At 39.2% G+C, this 18,034-nt stretch overlaps 1 protein-coding gene across 21 annotated transcripts in view; it reads right to left on the reverse strand.

Moving 5' to 3' along the window:
- The window catches only part of CTNNA3 (catenin alpha 3), a 1,507,895-nt gene that overhangs the window by 1,483,558 nt on the left and 6,303 nt on the right, over window positions 1-18,034 (reverse strand). For 4 of the 21 annotated variants that reach the window (XM_070225850.1, XM_070225868.1, XM_070225876.1 and 1 more), the window contains exon 1: window positions 1,050-1,232. The exons of 7 other annotated variants lie outside the window; for them this stretch is intronic. Coding sequence is in view for 2 of the 14 variants with exons in the window: in XM_070225762.1 (XP_070081863.1) it covers window positions 1,050-1,118 (69 nt within the window). In the remaining 12 variants the exon portion in view is untranslated. Of the gene's footprint in view, window positions 1-1,049; window positions 1,246-2,561; window positions 2,851-18,034 lie in introns of those variants that run through there. 10 more of the 21 variants (XM_070225762.1, XM_070225761.1, XM_070225786.1 and 7 more) reach the window with 8 other exon arrangements.

Here is an 18,034-nt window from a genome sequence, read left to right on the forward strand (position 1 = left end):
ACTCGCCTTATTCTACTACTGAGGTAATTTTATACAGGGGGTGGGAAATTTTAACAGCACTTCCAAATATGCCATTGCAACTTGGCTGTCGATAGTCCACGTCTCCAAATCACAGTTATTCTCAATCTGTTGACCTTACAGCCTGTCTAAAGAAGCTAGCCACAAACCCAGGACCAAACCTAATTTGAAATCCTATTTTTCCCACTTGCATGTTTTAAGCAAATCGTTAGATTTCATGCATCTTCAAAGATGTTGCAACAGTCTTTCTTAGCGGTGTTTATCAGTGACTCAAAACCCCTCCAGTCAACGAACTTACTGATGCCTAACCTAAATTTCTTCTTGTTTTCATCTGAACTCATTGCTTCCAGTTCTGTCCTCAGTGCAACCAAGAGCATCTGCTCACAGGCACAGACTCCGTCATATAGTGACCTTCTCTTTACATAATTGATTACTACGTTCCATATTCATCGCACCTAGTGTGATTTTCACTTGATTATAAATGGTGGTAAAACAGTTCCAAGAGATTCCTAAACCTCCTATTACTACTGCCAACTATAAAAGAAATACATGACAAATATTAAATTCAAAACTTAATGCTTTTGCCACTATCTCACTTGAAAAATCTTCCGTTTACTGTGAACGAGTTTTTGGTTAAAAGTAAAATCCCTTCGATCATTTTCTATCTTTGCTTCCTTTTGCCCCAGCCCCATACCAAAGCACAAGCATCCAGGTCGTATCTTATCTTTTCCTGCACAGTATCCCAACCGGCTTTTTATAGCCAGAAACTCTCTGAATGCAAAGCACGACCTTGCTTCCCCTGGCACTAGTTTGAAAGTTATTTATAACTTTAAAATTAGCGTGACAGCCTACATTTTGCATAATAACTGTTCAAAACATTCCCGTTTTATGTAATAACGTGATGTTCTCTAATTCAGAAGGAAACCCCACATTTTAAACCTACGATATATAACTAAGGCAGAACAATTCAACACAGAAAGAAGAATGCACTGAAGAAGTCCAGCTCTTCTCTTTACAAACTTGACTCTTACCTTTCTGCTGCTTCTTATAAAGTAAATGGGTTTAAATTTCGGTTCTCGTAGGGAATTTTCCAAAAAGAGCTTTGAAGGGGAAACAAAGAAGACGTCTTGGTTAGTCACAGAGTTACAGAGTACCAAATTGAGAGGCAGTGACAGTGGGGCAGTCACTTTAGCTAAGCGTCATTCACCCAGGATAAGAAAGAAAGGGGAGGTTACAAACCAGGGTGGGTGGTATCTAATCCTGAACTGCTAGTCACTGACCTCACTGACAACTTGTTACTGAAAATACTTCGTTGAAAAAGGCCAGACACATACTTTGCCTAGAGATCTACAAACATAGCTGTCAGGAAGCTCTGAATAAGTCAGATCTGCATTTCTCTAGTCCCTTTCCAAAATAAGGACCTCTTACATCTAATTAAAGCTGAAGGCTAGAATTATTGAGAGAAATAATAAAGCAGGGATAACAGGAATCCAAGAAATCCATACATCAAAGATCAATTATGTAAAATTCATTGTCTTCGGTACCACAGGATGATGTCTCACATCTGAGAAACTGTTTTTCCTCTGAAATCTTACCTGTCTCATACCCTCGCCCCAGGTATCACACTCTCTGCTTCCAGAATTTACGCAGAGCCACGTAATTATCGGTAACAAATGTAAAGTGAAGATTTACCAAAACTCCACGGGTGGAACCATTATTAAAGTTACCAAAAATATAGTCCTCTCCAACAAAATTTCCTTTTTCTAAAGCTATCCTTTTTCATATTTCCTCTTCCCTTTTTTTGGTATCCTCTTCATCGACATCTTAACATTCACTGAAACAATCTTGCATACCCCTGCCTTATGCTTTATCATTTCAATTCCTCGACACCCTACCTGAACTTGTACTGCATTTCCGTAAACATTACCACTTTGTGACTTTCTTCCAATAGCTTCTAAAACAATAGGTGGTAACTGCCTCTAAAATAGAACTATTCATTTGAGTTTTGGCATTCCTGTTCTTAAAAGGCTGAATTCAAAATAAAAAGAAGGCATTTATTTATTAGCTTCACAAGCACTCTTAGAACAAATATTAGCAGCCAAGAAGAAAGGCAGGGTCTGAGGAGTGCCAGAATCAACTATGAAAGGGGTTTCATTTTATATGATTTCTAGGGAAACCTGCAAAATAACTGTATATTTATGTAGATTACTTTAAAATGTGCATCCCTGGCATTATATTTATCTAAAGATTCTTAGTTTCTAACATACTTGTCCTCCCCAGATTTTTTTTAAAGCAGCCTTTTCCCCCTGGAGAATCTAGGAACAGCCTCTTTTCACAGTGAAAACAAAGAGAAAGTTTTATGTCTCTCAATCTGTCTTTTCTTGAATAAAGCAATCACTTGACACTTGCAAAATAGAAGTTTTTGTTTTAGAGCTTTAATAGTGAATGTTTTCCAAACCCAGACTGTTGAATTGAGACCAAGATAAGACATCCAAATTCTGTTAAGAACCAGCCTGTCCCCACTGCCAAACCAAGATACTTACCTGCTCTGTACCTCTCCTTTCCATCTGCAAAACCGAGATGAGAAGCCCTGTACTATCTACTTTTCAGGAGGTATGTGAATTAAATGGATAAAATCTGAAGTGCTTTAAACTACACTGAACTCCTCAGAGATGCAATATCGATGCGGTCACAGTACTTGGTGTTATCAAAACAATTAAATATTATAAATACGTAAAACGTAATTGTAAAGAGCTACGGAGTTTTGTAGGTTTTTTAATTTCCTTCATAAACATGTCTGCAGCCTCCCAGATAGGTTTTAGCTGAAGTATTTCCCACTACAGCCACAAGAGGTCCTCCTCCTAGCAATTCAAATCACGTCGGATTGGAGGATCAGAGGCCCCATAGTGCTCTGTATTTATATCGGTTGGCTGACAGAAAACACAGATCACCTATGTCAAACTTCCATAGCTAACTCTAGGGTAGCAAACAAAACCGGAAAAATCTGGCTTTCTCTGGGTGATCACTGAAGCATGCTGAACACTAAATAGTTCCTGCGAACTACACAGCCACTGCATTCGGCACCCTGGCCCCCTTCCAGATTTTCACAGTAATGCCTTCTTGTCACCTTGCCCAGTCTTGTTCAGTATTTATTCTCCTTCCCTATTTACTTGTTTCCTTTCTTTATACTTTTCAAGCTTTACGTTTTGGCTCACATTCCTTTCGCAAACCAACAAAAGTTAGGGGTAGAAGAGCTGGAAAAAAAAAAAGAGTGACTAAATCGGGGCCATTGTAGCGATCCTCCCAAGGTAATCCAAAGTGTCTTTGGTGGCAGGTATCAGGGCTGGCCCCAGACAAAGTCGCTCAAGCACACGTACTGAGAAAATCCTTGATGCAGAGCCCTATGTTAGGAGCCAGAGAGAAGATCAGAGGCACAGAAGGGCAGCCTCCAAAAAGAAAACAATTCTATCCCTATCAGCAGCACTTCTTGAAAATTAAGCCCTCCAGGGTGCCATTAGTTCTTTAATCAGAATGCAATACAATTTCTTCTTTCCATTAAAATACCTTAAAGAATGAACATAGCTTCTGCATGAGCCATGAGTCCATTTTATTCTATACATGATACTTCAAATTGTTGGCAATTTCAGGTTGGGACTTAAAAAAATGTGTGATTTTCTGAACAGCTATAACACCTTTTTAAGATGAGATTTAAAGCTAAGGATAATTTCTGTTTGTGATAATTGAAATTTTTTTATTCCAAAAATTGTGATAAATAGTTCTGGCATTTGGTTGGATGTTTTAGGTGAATCTAAATGAATGTGCGCCTGTTTCAAAGGTCTTACGTACCATAGCAAAAAGATGTTTTCCACTCTCCTTTCTCACCCACTCTGTTACTAGCTGCTAATCAACTCTGCCGCCTCGATGAGAAAAACAGAAGCCATCTGGGGAGATGTCCGATGTTTTCTCATCCCAAATCCACAAGACCACCAGCATGGAGCCCCATCTTCTCTGCCTTCCCTCCTATTACAATGCAAGAAGTACCCTTGCTCCTACCAAAGAGCTAATCTCCCCTCTTCTGCTCTAAACTGCATTAGCACCCTTTCTCTAACGGTCAGCACAAAAATCTGCCAGAGGACCTCTAACTTAAAAGTATCAAATAAAAACAGTAGCTTCACCCCACAGCTCCCTCCAGTGGCTCCTCCCAGTTCTCTGCTGCCTTTATCGCACTACTTCCCAAATATGTTGCTTACCATCTCTACATTTTCACCTCTCATTCACTCCACAACCCACTCCATGGGACTTCTGTCTCCCACATTGCCAAAAGGGCCATTTTTAAGTCTCCTAACAATTTCTCTGTGGCCAAATCCCTACCGTGACCTCAGGGGATATCTTCTCCAATCCTATGGCTTCAAATGAGATCTGTAATAGGATGGTGAGTGGGACTTTTCCCGTTGCTGAGAACTGGCAAGTAAGCCTCAAAATGAAAGAAATCAAGCCATCTGTGTACACTGCATGCTAAGGAATTTGTAGTATTTGAGGACAGACGCCTCGCTCAGAGCTTACTAAAAAGCATTAGGAAAATTGCTGCATGTTCTTCCTCTCCTCTTCCCTCTCCTAGCCCCAACACCAGAGAAAAGTTAGGGGACTTGAAAAATTAGGGGAACAAGGCCAACGATTTCTCTCCTCTCAAAGATACAAGAGCAGAAGAAATGGTGAAAAACGTGATCTTGCCCCTTCCTACTTCTAAGGCCCTGAAAAGGACAGCCGGTCAGTGCCGGAGGAAGGGGAGGAGATGAGATTTAAGTCGGAATGAGATGAAGTTTGAAACTAGACCAGCAGGCCTCTAAAGAGCTGAAAATGGCAAAAAATTATGGAGCCTACGCAATGTATCCTTAAGGAATAAGGAAGATGCAACAGAGTAAAGTGAAATGCAGGGACTGAGGAAAGCAAACTAATTCACTCAATACCAGTCACATATCCATATGCTAACAATTCCCAGATTTGCTGCCCCAAACCAGACCTCTCTCATGAGCCCCAGAGAAATACACCCGACTGCCTTCTCCACTGGACAGCTAATACACATTTCAAACTTAATGTGTCCCAAAAAAGAGCTCTTCACTTTACCTCTCAAACCTATTTCTCTCTGTTATTCATATGCTAGTAATTGGTACCACCATCTAATTGCTTATGTCAAAACCTAGGAGTCATCCTTTATCCATTCTTTTCCCTCACAATTATCAAGAATTTCTATTAATTCTACTTCCAAAAGTTATGTTTAATACATCCACTTGTGTCTATCTCCCCCGCCCCAACTGTTCTGAGGCACGTGCAATTCATTTTCTACATAGCATCTAAGTGATCTTTCGGAACACAGCTTAGCTCATGTTATTCTGTTTAAAATCGCCTGATAGCTTCTTATTACTCACAGCAGAAAATACAAATTCTTTACCAAATCTCCAAGGCCCTGCATGATCTGGCTCCTGTCAACCTCTCCCATTTTGACGCACAGCACTCTTCCCCCTAGTTCATTGACTTCAGTTATACTTTCTATTCATAAAATGCCCAAGCTGACTCCCTTAGGGTCATTGCACTTGCTGTTCCTCTGCCTGAAATCATTTTCTCCCAGCTATGTACATGTCTGCCCCATTCTCATCCTTGATATAATCCTTCACCTTCTCAGAGAGGTATTACCTGATTACCTTATCTCACTGCCCCCACTCACTTAACGCAACCTTGCATATTTATTTATTTGTTTACTTACTCTGTCTTCACCATTGGAATGAAAGCTAGGGGCAGCAGCAGTGTCATAACAGCATGGCATATGAAAATTAACTATAGTACAAGGTAAGGAAAGCATCAATAGAAATGCGATTTCAAAGGAGGGAGAGAGAGCTCTAGGAGGAGGGAGTTATCTAGGAAATTTTCCTGGAGGGAGTTATATTTGCATTGATGCAGAAATAAAAGATGTTAGCATCATAAGAGAAAGGTGTTCTATTAATTTTATTTCTCAAATATGCTTCAAATCCATTGCCTCTCCATCTTTACAGCTACTACCTTGGTACAACTAGTTATGTCTTATTTTTTTACTTTATATGTTATATTTATCACCTAATTTCTCCCTTTGCTTCTATTTCACTTTGTGTAAACCCAAACACAGCATTTAAATGTTAGGTGCATTTAGTGCCAAAATTAAAAATTTCAATTTAACTATTTCAGAACTACTGAAATTGACACATTAACTTTATTGCCTTGGTGATAACAGAAGAGCTAAAATAAATGTTTTTCTCACTTAATTTTCCCAGAGTGCCATGCCTCAACTTTGACAACCTATCTTGCTGTTAGTCAATAACCTTAACAAGCACAGTAATTACCGTCAATCATGTCTGCTCTAGCTCATTGATTACTTTGTTACTTCTTTTTCAACTGTTAATGAAAATTCCCAGCCAAGACCTTCTGGGTGACATTTCTTTTACTAATTAACCACCCTATCAGTCCCTTGAATATATTAATAACCCAGAGTATCCTGCATTGATGGTTCTAAAAACAAACTGCTGTTGCAACTTTGAAAATCACAGTCATTTTCAGAGATACAGACACCTAGAATGAAATCGACATTTACTGTCACTGAACCTGTCTATTTCAAATTATGTAAACAAGAGATATATTATATTACTTCTAAAGAACTAACATTTAATTTTTACTTGATACAGCTTTTAAAATGTTAAAGAAATTGTCTTTGCGATTCTAACCTCAAAAGCTAGTAGTAAATGACATAAACAACAAGTAATGTAGCATCTTAGACTAGAGGCATTCGACCAGGGGTGCGGGAGTGTTGATAGCATTTAAAAGGTAGAATGATTTTTGGCCTCCTAAGAGTACCAGGTGAAATTTACCTTTGAGACAAATTGTCTCTTTCTCAGAAAACAAATATAGATTTTCTAGTTGTAGAAATGTATAGAAAGTCTCACCTAAAACTTGATGAAGGAAATGACTGCCATCATTGTACACAGAGAAATTCAGTACGGTATGTCCCTGCAGACTCTTATTGCTTCTTAAAGAGAACCATTTCTTTTCTCTATATAAATATTCATGGTTCTCAAACCCATCAGAACTTATACCCCTTTATAAAATAAATATTTTCAAATGTCCTTTTTTAACACCCTGAAATGAAATTCATAGTTATTAACTATCTCCCCTGAGTCTTCAAAATATATTTTATAAATAAATGTCACTATATATAATTATATGTATTTACATAAATCATATATTTGCATTTCATTACACAAATGCTCAGGCACACTTACACTGGAACACATAATAAAAGTCACTTTTCCCCTTATGCACAGAATTGAAGCCAGCTCAACACAAGGTTGACATAAGGGAAGCCATATTGTAGGAAAGAGACTATGTTGTAACTTTGAATGACCTCTGACTAACTAACCCAGCTGGATTTGCACCCTCCAGGAGATCCACCTGTTCTGTAGATTTTATGACCCCTGCTAGTGCATACACCTCCCAGCTGCAATAAGACAATAGCTATGTTCTTTTGATGACCCCCCCAAACAGAGAGTCTATGCTCATAGGCATCATCAATGAAAACTGAAAGATCTGGTGTGGCAACTCCCAGTCTGTAACACCAGAGGGTCAACATTCCTAACCCCTCCCCTATAACCCACTGGCCTATTTAACTGCTTCAAGATTCTGTGCCCCCCTTAAACATGGTTCTTTTGGACATTAGTTGGCCATCTTCCCTCTTGCTAGCCAGCTATAATAAAATGCCCTTTCTCTGCCACCATCTTGCCTCTTGACGGTTGGCTTTTTTGTCTAGCGTTGAGCAGATTGTGCCCTTTCTGCAGTAACAGAATCGCTGTGATCAATGTGACAGCTACAAATGTAGGTTGATTAGGATGTGTTGTATTGGCAATTCCAATACCACCAGCAGCACTGAAACAGTGGTGTGATTTTTCTGACATGGTGAACAACTCTTGATACAATACAGAACAAAACAAGAACAATCTTGCATTCCTCGAAAATTCAGCATACATTAAAACTGTGCAAAAAATTCTTTGTACTTATTAGTAAAACCAGAGTTAGGTTCTAGGCTTAGAAAATTATAAGCAGGACCTACATGAATGCCCAGTGGGATATTTGAAAATTGCATGGAACGTGGGACAATTCATTTTAGATGGGAGTTCCACACATTGCAAAACTTCTACATTTCTTTGGCGCAAGCCAATTAAATGCCGAATGTGCCCCACAATTACTGTGACAACCAAAGCTACTTGCTCTCAGGGTATGGAGGGAGAAGGGAGACTTGAGAACCAGTCCTGTAAACCACTGCATGTTTCGAAGAGCCCCAAGGCTGAAATGAGGAAGATGATAGATGCATAGATAGATAGGAAGGAAGGAAGGAAAGAAGGCAGGAAAATTATGTAGAGTCCTAACTGAAATGGCATAACACAACATGGAATGGATTATTAAAGTCTCAAACATGGTTTTAAGAGAATAGTTAAGATTCCTAGGACATGTAATAAAGACAGCTATGATAATTGCCTGGAGGAAAGAAGGAGGTGACATCCACAGAGCCAGACCATATCCTATGTGTGAGGGAGTGAGGTTCCTCCTGAAAAGAATGGATATCCCCATTGTTATTTATTCTGGGGAAGAAGTTGATTCCAGGACAGAAATGAGAACTAGAAAAACAGGTTTTTAGCTGAAAAGGAGGGAAAGTCCCTTTTCTCTCTGAAGTCCCACGGTTTGGGAGCCAAAACTCCAGATAGAATAGACAGCCAGAGAGTATCTCACAATGGAGAGGCAAGCTGGCATGTTCATAATAGCAGTAGATGGGAACAAGTTAGAGGAACATTTTTAAGGATGTCTTGAAAATGGCTCAGAACTTGAACCAGGGTTAGCCACAGTTACTGTTATAATTATTATCTGTCTGTCTTTTCTTTATCCTGCGTCTTTCTGTAAACTCTAGTTAAATGCTGTGCTGTGGAAAATTAAGGGAAGGGCCTGTCTCCTGATTCGGATGTAACATCCGCCTGGAGAACAGGAGCAAACGCAGCAGCGCAGTAGCATGACGAGGTGTCCAAAACAGAGAAACCTGATGGACCTCTCCCTAAACACAATTGAGAGAGCTCTCGGGATGACTTAGAAACAACCAAGAAACACTTTAAGTGGCTGCTTTCTGGCGCTAAAACAATGGGGCCTTGAGCTATTGGAATCTACATATCTAAAAGAATGTGTGACCTTATTTTATAAAAGAAGTGTTGAGACTCAGACATTTGAGGAATATATTGTTAAGTCCTCAATAAACAGTAGCCATTTTTAATCATGTTACCTGATTCGGGCTCAGCGAGCTGAAGAATCAAAAGAAAGATTTCTTGGACTCTCAAGGTCTGGTGCTAGCGCTCTTTTATTCAGAGAATAGTATGGGGACAGGACCCATGGGCAGTGGAGAGCTGCCAGCATGGGGACAGGACCCATGGGCAGTGAAGAGCTGCCAGCATGGGGACAGGACCCATGGGCAGTGGAGAGCTGCCAGCATGGGGACAGGACCCATGGGCAGTAAAGAGCTGCCAGCATGGGGACAGGATCCACAGGCAGTGAAGAGCTGCAATGGGCTGAGGTTTAGGGCTAAATTTATAAGGCACAGATATATAAGTTATTCTTTACCAGACAAATGAAAAATCATGTAAAAAGTCATTAAAATGGTATCAGTGCAGGTGGGGTCTGATTATTGTGTGATCGTATAATTTTAGATAGGAATCAGGTCATATAGATCAGCATGTAGGCCAAGACAACCTGGGCTTCTCTCCCTGGGGCAGCTTTGATCCACATCATAAACTACTTGGTAAGTGGTATATAGTCCATTTGAGCAAGTGCAAGAAAGAGGAAAGGACCAAGCAACCAAAATGAGCCAAGCAAGAACAAGGCTAAAGGAACTGACCAAATGATAGGGCTAAACACCAAATAGACTTGGATAGTACCCCAGTGAAATGGCTTGGATAGCACCCCCAATGAAATGGCTTGGGGTTAGGAGGATATAGCAAACTTGTACTTAATTAGGACCAGTTACAATGTCCAAGAACCAGCAATCTAGCGAGTGGGGCACTGCAGCAAGCATCTGCTCCCAGTAGTGTCACTCTGTGTTAGGTGGTGGCGATGCCCTATTTCCTATATCTTGAAACTGGTAAGCATCAGGCAGGGCGTTAGAGGCCCACCCAAGTGCACTGGGTGGAAACCCAGTCACCTAGACTGAACAAACATGGTGGAGAGTTAGAAAGAAGGCTGTGATTCAATGGACACACCACAAACAGGAGGAAAATTCCAGATTCCACCTACAATATGGATTTGCCTGGGAACTGGGTCCGACTGAGGCTGTAGATTGCAAACAGTATCTACACAAGTGAAAAACTTCGGAGTATGTGTTCTTTACATGACGCAGGTTTAATTCTTCTCAAGTAATCCATGCAAGTGCCTATCATGTCCTCAGTTGTAAGGATACATATTTTCACATATTCTTATGAGTAGGTATCTTCACTGACTGCGGCTACTCAGCTTTATTATGTGACACCTGGATACAAATGATCCTTGTTTGGGTGTGCTACTCCTTTCAACAATATAAAATAAGACTTTAAGGTTTTATTATTAGAATTCATGTTATCAAATATATGAAAAGGATTATGAGAGAATTCTCTTCTAGCGAGACTGAGAAGGTCTACCTTTTGTTCCTCTTTTGCTAGAGAAGATAAAGCAAAGCATGAATCTGTCTTGTCGTTTTTGCTATCCTCCTTCTCTCCATAAATTTTTACAGATACCGAAAGACAAGCAAATACACAAATAATTCACAGCTGCCAACCTCAAAGAGGGGAAATAGCAGAAGGATGATATCCTAAAAGAAATTGTCAAGGAGAAAGTAGTTTAAGTAGAGATGTACCTTTGAGACTATATTGATATTTTGTCTTTATTCCTTCACTAAATAGAAAGAAATCACAGCAAAGACCTACAATTAAGTAGTAGAAGCACTAAAACTTCTAGAAATGTTATCTAAAAGAAATAATTAATACCTAAACCTCATCAAAGTTTTCTATCATCCCTTATCCCTATAAAACACCCATACAGACATTTTAAATTATTTCAAGGTTTCATAAATTGTTTATATTTTCACATTTCTAATATTAAATAGTCCTTAAACAAATGAACATATTTGCTCCTGTATTTTCCATGTTTATGAACTTGATTAAAGTCTTTTCTATGAGTTTCTTAAGACACAGGAATGCCACATAATCTAAAGTTTTACTTGAGGAGGAAGAAAAACAAGAGAGAAAATCAACTACATTTGCCCTCAAAATTCTGTCAGTTCTCTGATAATCAATTTAATCCCACAAGACCCGTGATCCTAAATAGTAGCTTCATTGTGAATAAATGCTTTTCAGTCCACCTTTTAAAACATTATTAACTAAGTATCATCTGTATCAGATACTTCTGGCGCCCTGCCCACACCTGCTCAGCCTCTGATTCCAATCACACCTATGGAAGATAGTTCCTGGCAGGAAACTATCTGGTGGCAAAACACCCTCACCTTGTCGGTGTCACACTTCATATCTTTCACTGTCTGCTCCGGGGCTTCTCCAATGCCACAGGTGACACAGGGAGCCCACCCCGTATGCGCACATCCACAGCACGCAGGATTAACCCACAAACATTGGGGGCGAGGAAGTGGCAGCAATTGCTCCCTTTCCATTGATCCCTAGGCAGAGAATGCTAAGGGACATTCTACACAATCCTCAGAAGGTTCTGGTTGACATCAAGCCCTAGCTGGGCTCAGCAGTGACTTTGATAATGCAGGCTTATCCTATATTATCCTTTCCTGTTTTCCTCACTTTGCTCAGTCCCTCATCCCTGCTCCTTGGTGTTACCACCCAAATATACTACCTAGACACAAGTCCCTGTCTCAAGTCCTTGCTTTCAGGGAGAATCCAAGCCAAAACCTTTACACCGGGAGTGGGCCTAGAAAGCAGGCCCTTAGCATGGTGCTCTTGAACTGGATCACTTACACGCCAGATGGAAATGAGAGCCCTTTGCTGGCGATAACTTCTGGCACGTGATATCCCCTCAGTAAGGACTGAGATGAAGTACAGGTGAAAGAGATTGTGAGCATCTATTCCCAATCTACATTCAGTGACATCATGCAGGCAACTTGAAAATGGACATTGTTAGGAGTATTTACACCACAAAAATTGGCAAACACTACAAATCAGGGCTTCCCCACCTCCCAGCATTCTATTGAGAGGCCTATATGGTTGGGAAGCGGCTACAAGACTACTTCCTGTACAGAATTTCAGCCAACATACTAGTTTTTAGCTTCCTTCTTCCCATACTCCCATTTTTAGAGCTACCTGGTACCTATTCCACATTTTATGCCACAAATCCCCAAATCCTAAGGCTATTCCTGGTCCTGTGGCATAAATCAGCACTTTCCACTTTGATCAGCCCTTATGCAAATACAGGAAGTCTAATTTTAGTAATTAGAAAAATCTTTTAATAGTGAGATTTGGGAAAGTTTCTAAATACACATTTTCTTGCAGTTCGCCAATGCTCAGGTGCAGATTTCTTAAACATAAAGAAGTCATACGTATCAGTCATAGTCTATTTTTTTAAATTACATCATTTGTAGTCCCACTACAATTTATTTTCAACTTTTTGCTTTCTCAGGGCACATTGTATTTGATAAGACAATGGATTTACAGTTTCTTCATGAGTTATTTTGCTATATATTCACCTAATAGAAATATGAATTTATTACATTGCTTTTATATAGTAAGATCTGCTTGTCTAATATGCTCTAAGGACAAGAAACTTTTATTTCTCCCAGTGTTATCATTTGTCACATATCAGAGTCCCCTGACTAAATCTAGAACAGAAAACAGTGATGATTGATATGTAACAGAGCCAACATAACTAAGGGGGAAAAAAGAGATAGAAATAGAGATAGAGATACAGAAGGCAAGAAGAGATTGCTCCAAAATCAATGTTAGAGATTGGTTCTAGGAAACGCAAAAGGCTCAGGAAGGTTAAACCCTGCCCTGTACCACTCCTAATTCCCAAAAATCTTGAAGTATTTAGGTCTTATTGTTGATACATAAGGTGCGCATTACTCAACAGTGAGTAGAATTATTCTTAGAAGCTCTAATAAGTAGAATTACTTTTAGAAACCCCCTAAAACAATCCCCATTTCCTTTTTGACATCAGGAAGACCATGTTTAACTATTTCTTCACGTGGTGGTACAGACATTACATAATTTGCCCAAGATCACACAGAGAATAGTGTAGCCAAAATTCAAATCTGTTGTCTCATTCCTGAGTCTGTGCTCTTAATCACTATGCTATGCATGTCTCTTTATGGACGTGTGTGAGAATTTGTAGTGCTATCTTTATTAAATATTAAGATCTCATTGTGCTGGATATTAAACTATTGTCTCTTGGCTCCAAATCGACTGCTCCGGTACTTTGCTTTGTGATACTGGAGCTGGAACTTAGCAGACTTCTCACACCAGAAGGCAAAAGAGTATAGATGGAATTCACTTCTTCCTATTCCCTTGCTATTCACACAGCTCAGTCCAGCAATGGTTCTTCATCCCATTAGCAACAGCTCTTCTAGTGTCAGCTCCTTTTCACTCCCAGAAATGACCTCTCTGTATCCCCTCCTCCTGGCAGTACCCCCTCCTTAGACAACTGAGTCCCGGCTCCACCAGGTCCCTGCTCATGCTGGAGAGTTCTGTGAGCCCCAGGCTCTTCCTTTTGTTCTCCCAAGGGTGATAGCTGTTTCCTATGTTCCCTCTGGTTTCCTCTGTTTTTCACCCCTCCAACACCAATTTAGCCATTTCCCAATAGTGAATTATTTTTATTGAGCCTCCTAGTATGGTTTCTGATTTCTTGACTAGACTCTGACTGACATATACAGTCGATTCTCATTAGTTATGCTGTAAGGTCCCCACAAACACTGAATTAGCAAATACAGAACCATTGCTCCTAAGAGAAATACAGTTCCTGCAAATCTGCAGTCACAATGTTTCCACTACAATCAATTCTTAACCTTATTTTACGTATGTTTCTGTTTAAAGATACCTTATTTAATATATATTGTTAATTATGAACATTGAACTCTCGGCCAACAGCACTATAACTCATGTCTGAATGAAGCTTATCTAACACAAATATTTCTCCATAATTCACACCACGGTCTCCTTGCGCTTAAGATCACTAGAGAGCACTTCAGAACTATACATGGGGGCCATTTTAAACAGTGAAATCACCATCAAAAAGCACAAAAATGCAGAAAACATGGCTCTAAACAGACCATGAGGAGAACACGTTTCCAGTATGAGACCTGAAACTAGAAGACAGAGCATTGCCTTGTTCAGCTGGAAACATGCTCCGGCTCATGGCAGCTCAATTCTTCTCCAATCTGTGCACGTTGGTGAATGACTACAAAAGCACTGTGAGTATCGATTTTGAGTTTACAAACAAATTTTAGCAAGTAGGCGAATTCGCAAATATGGAATCTGTGAATAATGAGGATCAGCTACATATACGGCCTGTCTCAAAAATCTCTAAGCTGTTTCATTAGTCTATATGTAATATTAAGGCTTTTTAATATGTCTTAAAATCTAGTACGATAACTCTCCCCCTCTGCTTCTTTTTTAAGGCTGACTTAAGCTATTCTTGCACCTTTCTTATTCCATATAAATTTTAGAATAAGTTTATCAAATTCCTCAAGAAATCCAACTGTAATTTTAATTGGAATTTCAATTAATTTATACATTAATTAAAGGAGAATTGAGATATATTTATTAGGTTGTCCCATCCAATATGTGATATCCCTCCATTTATTCAGTTATTCTTGTCTTAGGATTTCAAAGTTCTTACCATAGAGATTTTTTATATTCCTAGATACCTTAGAGATATCATTATATTGTGAATGGATCTTATTATATTTTCCAGTTGGTTACGATGAGTGTAAAGAAATGCTATTGATTTTTGTAAACTGATCTTGTATCTGGCAATCTTGCAGAACTCCCCTTGGTTTTACATTTCTCAGTTGGTTCCTACGTCATCTACCAATGACAACAGTGCTCCTTTTACAACCCCATCACTGTTCCCTCAGACATACCAGCCTGGACCACCCTGCTGAACCTGTTTCCTTCCTTCAAGGCCCAGCTCAAACATTATCTTCTTTGACAGTCTTACCTAATTACCTGGCCTCATACACAACCATCAATAAGTCCTCCTTGTTCCCCACTGAAGTTAAACGCCAAGTTAAATGTGCCACCCACACATTCTACAGCACTCCCTACATATTTCTATTATACTACTCACTCATTGAATCAAAATTACTTGTTTACGTATTTCTCCACAAAAGAATGCACTTTACAACATCTTATGCTTATACACCTAGCATCAACCATGGTACCTAATATATAACACTCATGTAATAAACAGTTGTTAAGTAAATGAATAAATTGAGTAGGCCAAAATGCTGCACACTGCCCACTCAGCACATGGAGAGAACAAATCAGTATTAACATAATCACTTATATGAGTAACTCATGTCAAATAGGCTTCTCAAATTCAATAAATGCACAAACAAAATCCCGAAAATTATACAAAATAAAAATAAAGCCCAACCATGTTTGCTTTTTTTTTTTTTTGAGGAAGATTAGCCCTGAGCTAACATCTGCTGCCAATCCTCCTCTTTTCACTGAGGAAGACTGGCCCTGAGCTAACATCCGTGCCCATCTTCCTCTACTTTATATGTGGGACGCCTACCACAGCATGGCCTGCCAAGCGGTGCCGTGTGTGCACCCGGGATCAGAACCGGTGAACCCTGGGCCGCCGAAGCAGAACATGTGAACTTAATTGCGGCGCCACCAGGCTGGCGCCATGTTTGCTTTTTTTTAATTAGTATTTTAAGTTAGGATGTTTAAGAACTAAGCAAGTTCACAGATTACAAGGAAAACATTAAATGAGCTTATAATTAATAATACACTAATTTTCCCTGCAAATTTCTAGGAAGTCCGTAATGTTATAAAGCCAGTGAAAACACAAATACTCTACAAAAGATAACTTCCTCTGAGAGACAGAATTCAAGCTTTCATAAAACACTTTTTCCATAAAAATTTAAAAGTTTTCATTTTAAAGGTTCAATTTAACTGTAGGAGAAAGTAGAGCCAGCTTTCCATTAATGTTAAATATAAACAATTTAAGCATTATTAGTCACAAAAATGAAGGGCTAAACCCAGGAATCTCAGCAAGCGTACAAAGATGGCTCTAGAGTTAAACACTAACAGCACCTCTAATAGTAATAGCTATTGGTTATTGAGGATTCATCATGTGTCAGACACTATGTGAGCACTTTAGAAATAATGTAAGACATCTATAAATTATCATTTAGATATAATGTAACGCTCACATCTATAAATTAGATACTATTAGATTATTAGACTATTAGATGAGAAAACCCAAGTTCAAACGGATTTATCTGCCAGACACAAAGCTAACAAATGGAGAGGTGGTTTATATGACTCCATAGGCCCTTCATTAACCACTAAGTTCAAGTAAGCAACTGCCTGTATGTTGAGATTAAAGGCAAAGAAAAGCTAATCAGTCCCAAAATATCTTCTTCATTGCTTATCATAGTTTCCAAATTCCTGCCTTTAAAGCCTTCAAGATAGGACCTGAGAAAGACTGTGAAAATACCTGATGGAAGAAGTGAATCACAAAGGACTAAACCAGAGAATGAGACACTGAGCTGCCAAGGGACAATAAATTGAGGAGATGGGAAGGACATAAACCTGAAACGAGGAGGCATGAAATCAAAAACACGAAATTCTAATAAATTAGCATTTTTAAGAACTCTCTATTGCCTGCTTTACAGTTTTACCAAATTCATCTATGTCTCTCCGGTGACATAGAAGATATTAGTAAGTATACACAGTACAAAGACAAGATGGTAGGCAAGGAACTGCTCCCTCACCCTTCCTTCTAAAAAGATAATCTCCCGCAGTACAAATGTGGAAAATAAGGAGAATGAACTATTAAGCAGCCTTTAAACATTATGTTTTACAAAGTATTTTCAATGACATGGATAATGCTTATTCCATAATGTTAAGCCCAAAAATGATTAAAGTTTAAAATTGTATACATAATATTTTCTAAAACTGGTAAAATATGCATAGGAAAAAGCTTGAAAGAAATATTGAGGGAGTATAATTTTTTTTTTTAAGGATTGGCACCTGAGCTAACAACAGTTGCCAATCTTTTTTTTTTTTTTTTTTCTGCTTTATTTCCCAAACCCCCCTGGTACATAGTTGTATATCTTAGTTGCAGGTCCTTCTAGTTGTGGGATGTGGGACGCCGCCTCAACATGGCCTGACGAGCAGTGCCATGTCCGCGCCCAGGATCCGAACCCTAGGCCGCTGCAGCAGAGCGCGCGAACTTAACCGCTCGGCCACGGAGCCGGCCCCATGGGAGTATAATTTTTAAAAGCAAAAAATATTCTTTCATTTTCATCTCTACATCAGGATTTCTAGGCCAAGCCCAGAAACTTGTCAAATGCAATTTTAGCACTAACACTAGGGGGCGCTCTATCAGTGCCTAAAACGGTGGTTCTGCAAACTTGAACGTGGGGAGCCTGCGTCAAACCACTTCGAGGGCTAGTTAAAACAGATCGGGGGACTCTACCCCTAGAGTTTCTAATTCAGTAGCTACTGCATTTCTAACAAGCTTCCAGGTGATGCCAATGCTGCTGGTCTGGGAATCACACTTTGAGAATCACTGGTCTAAATAATTACACTTAATTATTGTGTATACGTACGTATTCATATACATACGTTTAATTAATATGTAACAATTTATTTTCATTTAGTTTATTGTTATTTTAGTTTCCAATTTAATTTACTATCTGTAATTATTAGTAATTACAGTTGTGTACTAATTATAAAACTCCATA

The sequence above is a fragment of the Equus caballus genome, chromosome 1 (assembly GCF_041296265.1).
Source record: "Equus caballus isolate H_3958 breed thoroughbred chromosome 1, TB-T2T, whole genome shotgun sequence".
NCBI classification, from domain to species: domain Eukaryota; kingdom Metazoa; phylum Chordata; class Mammalia; order Perissodactyla; family Equidae; genus Equus; species Equus caballus.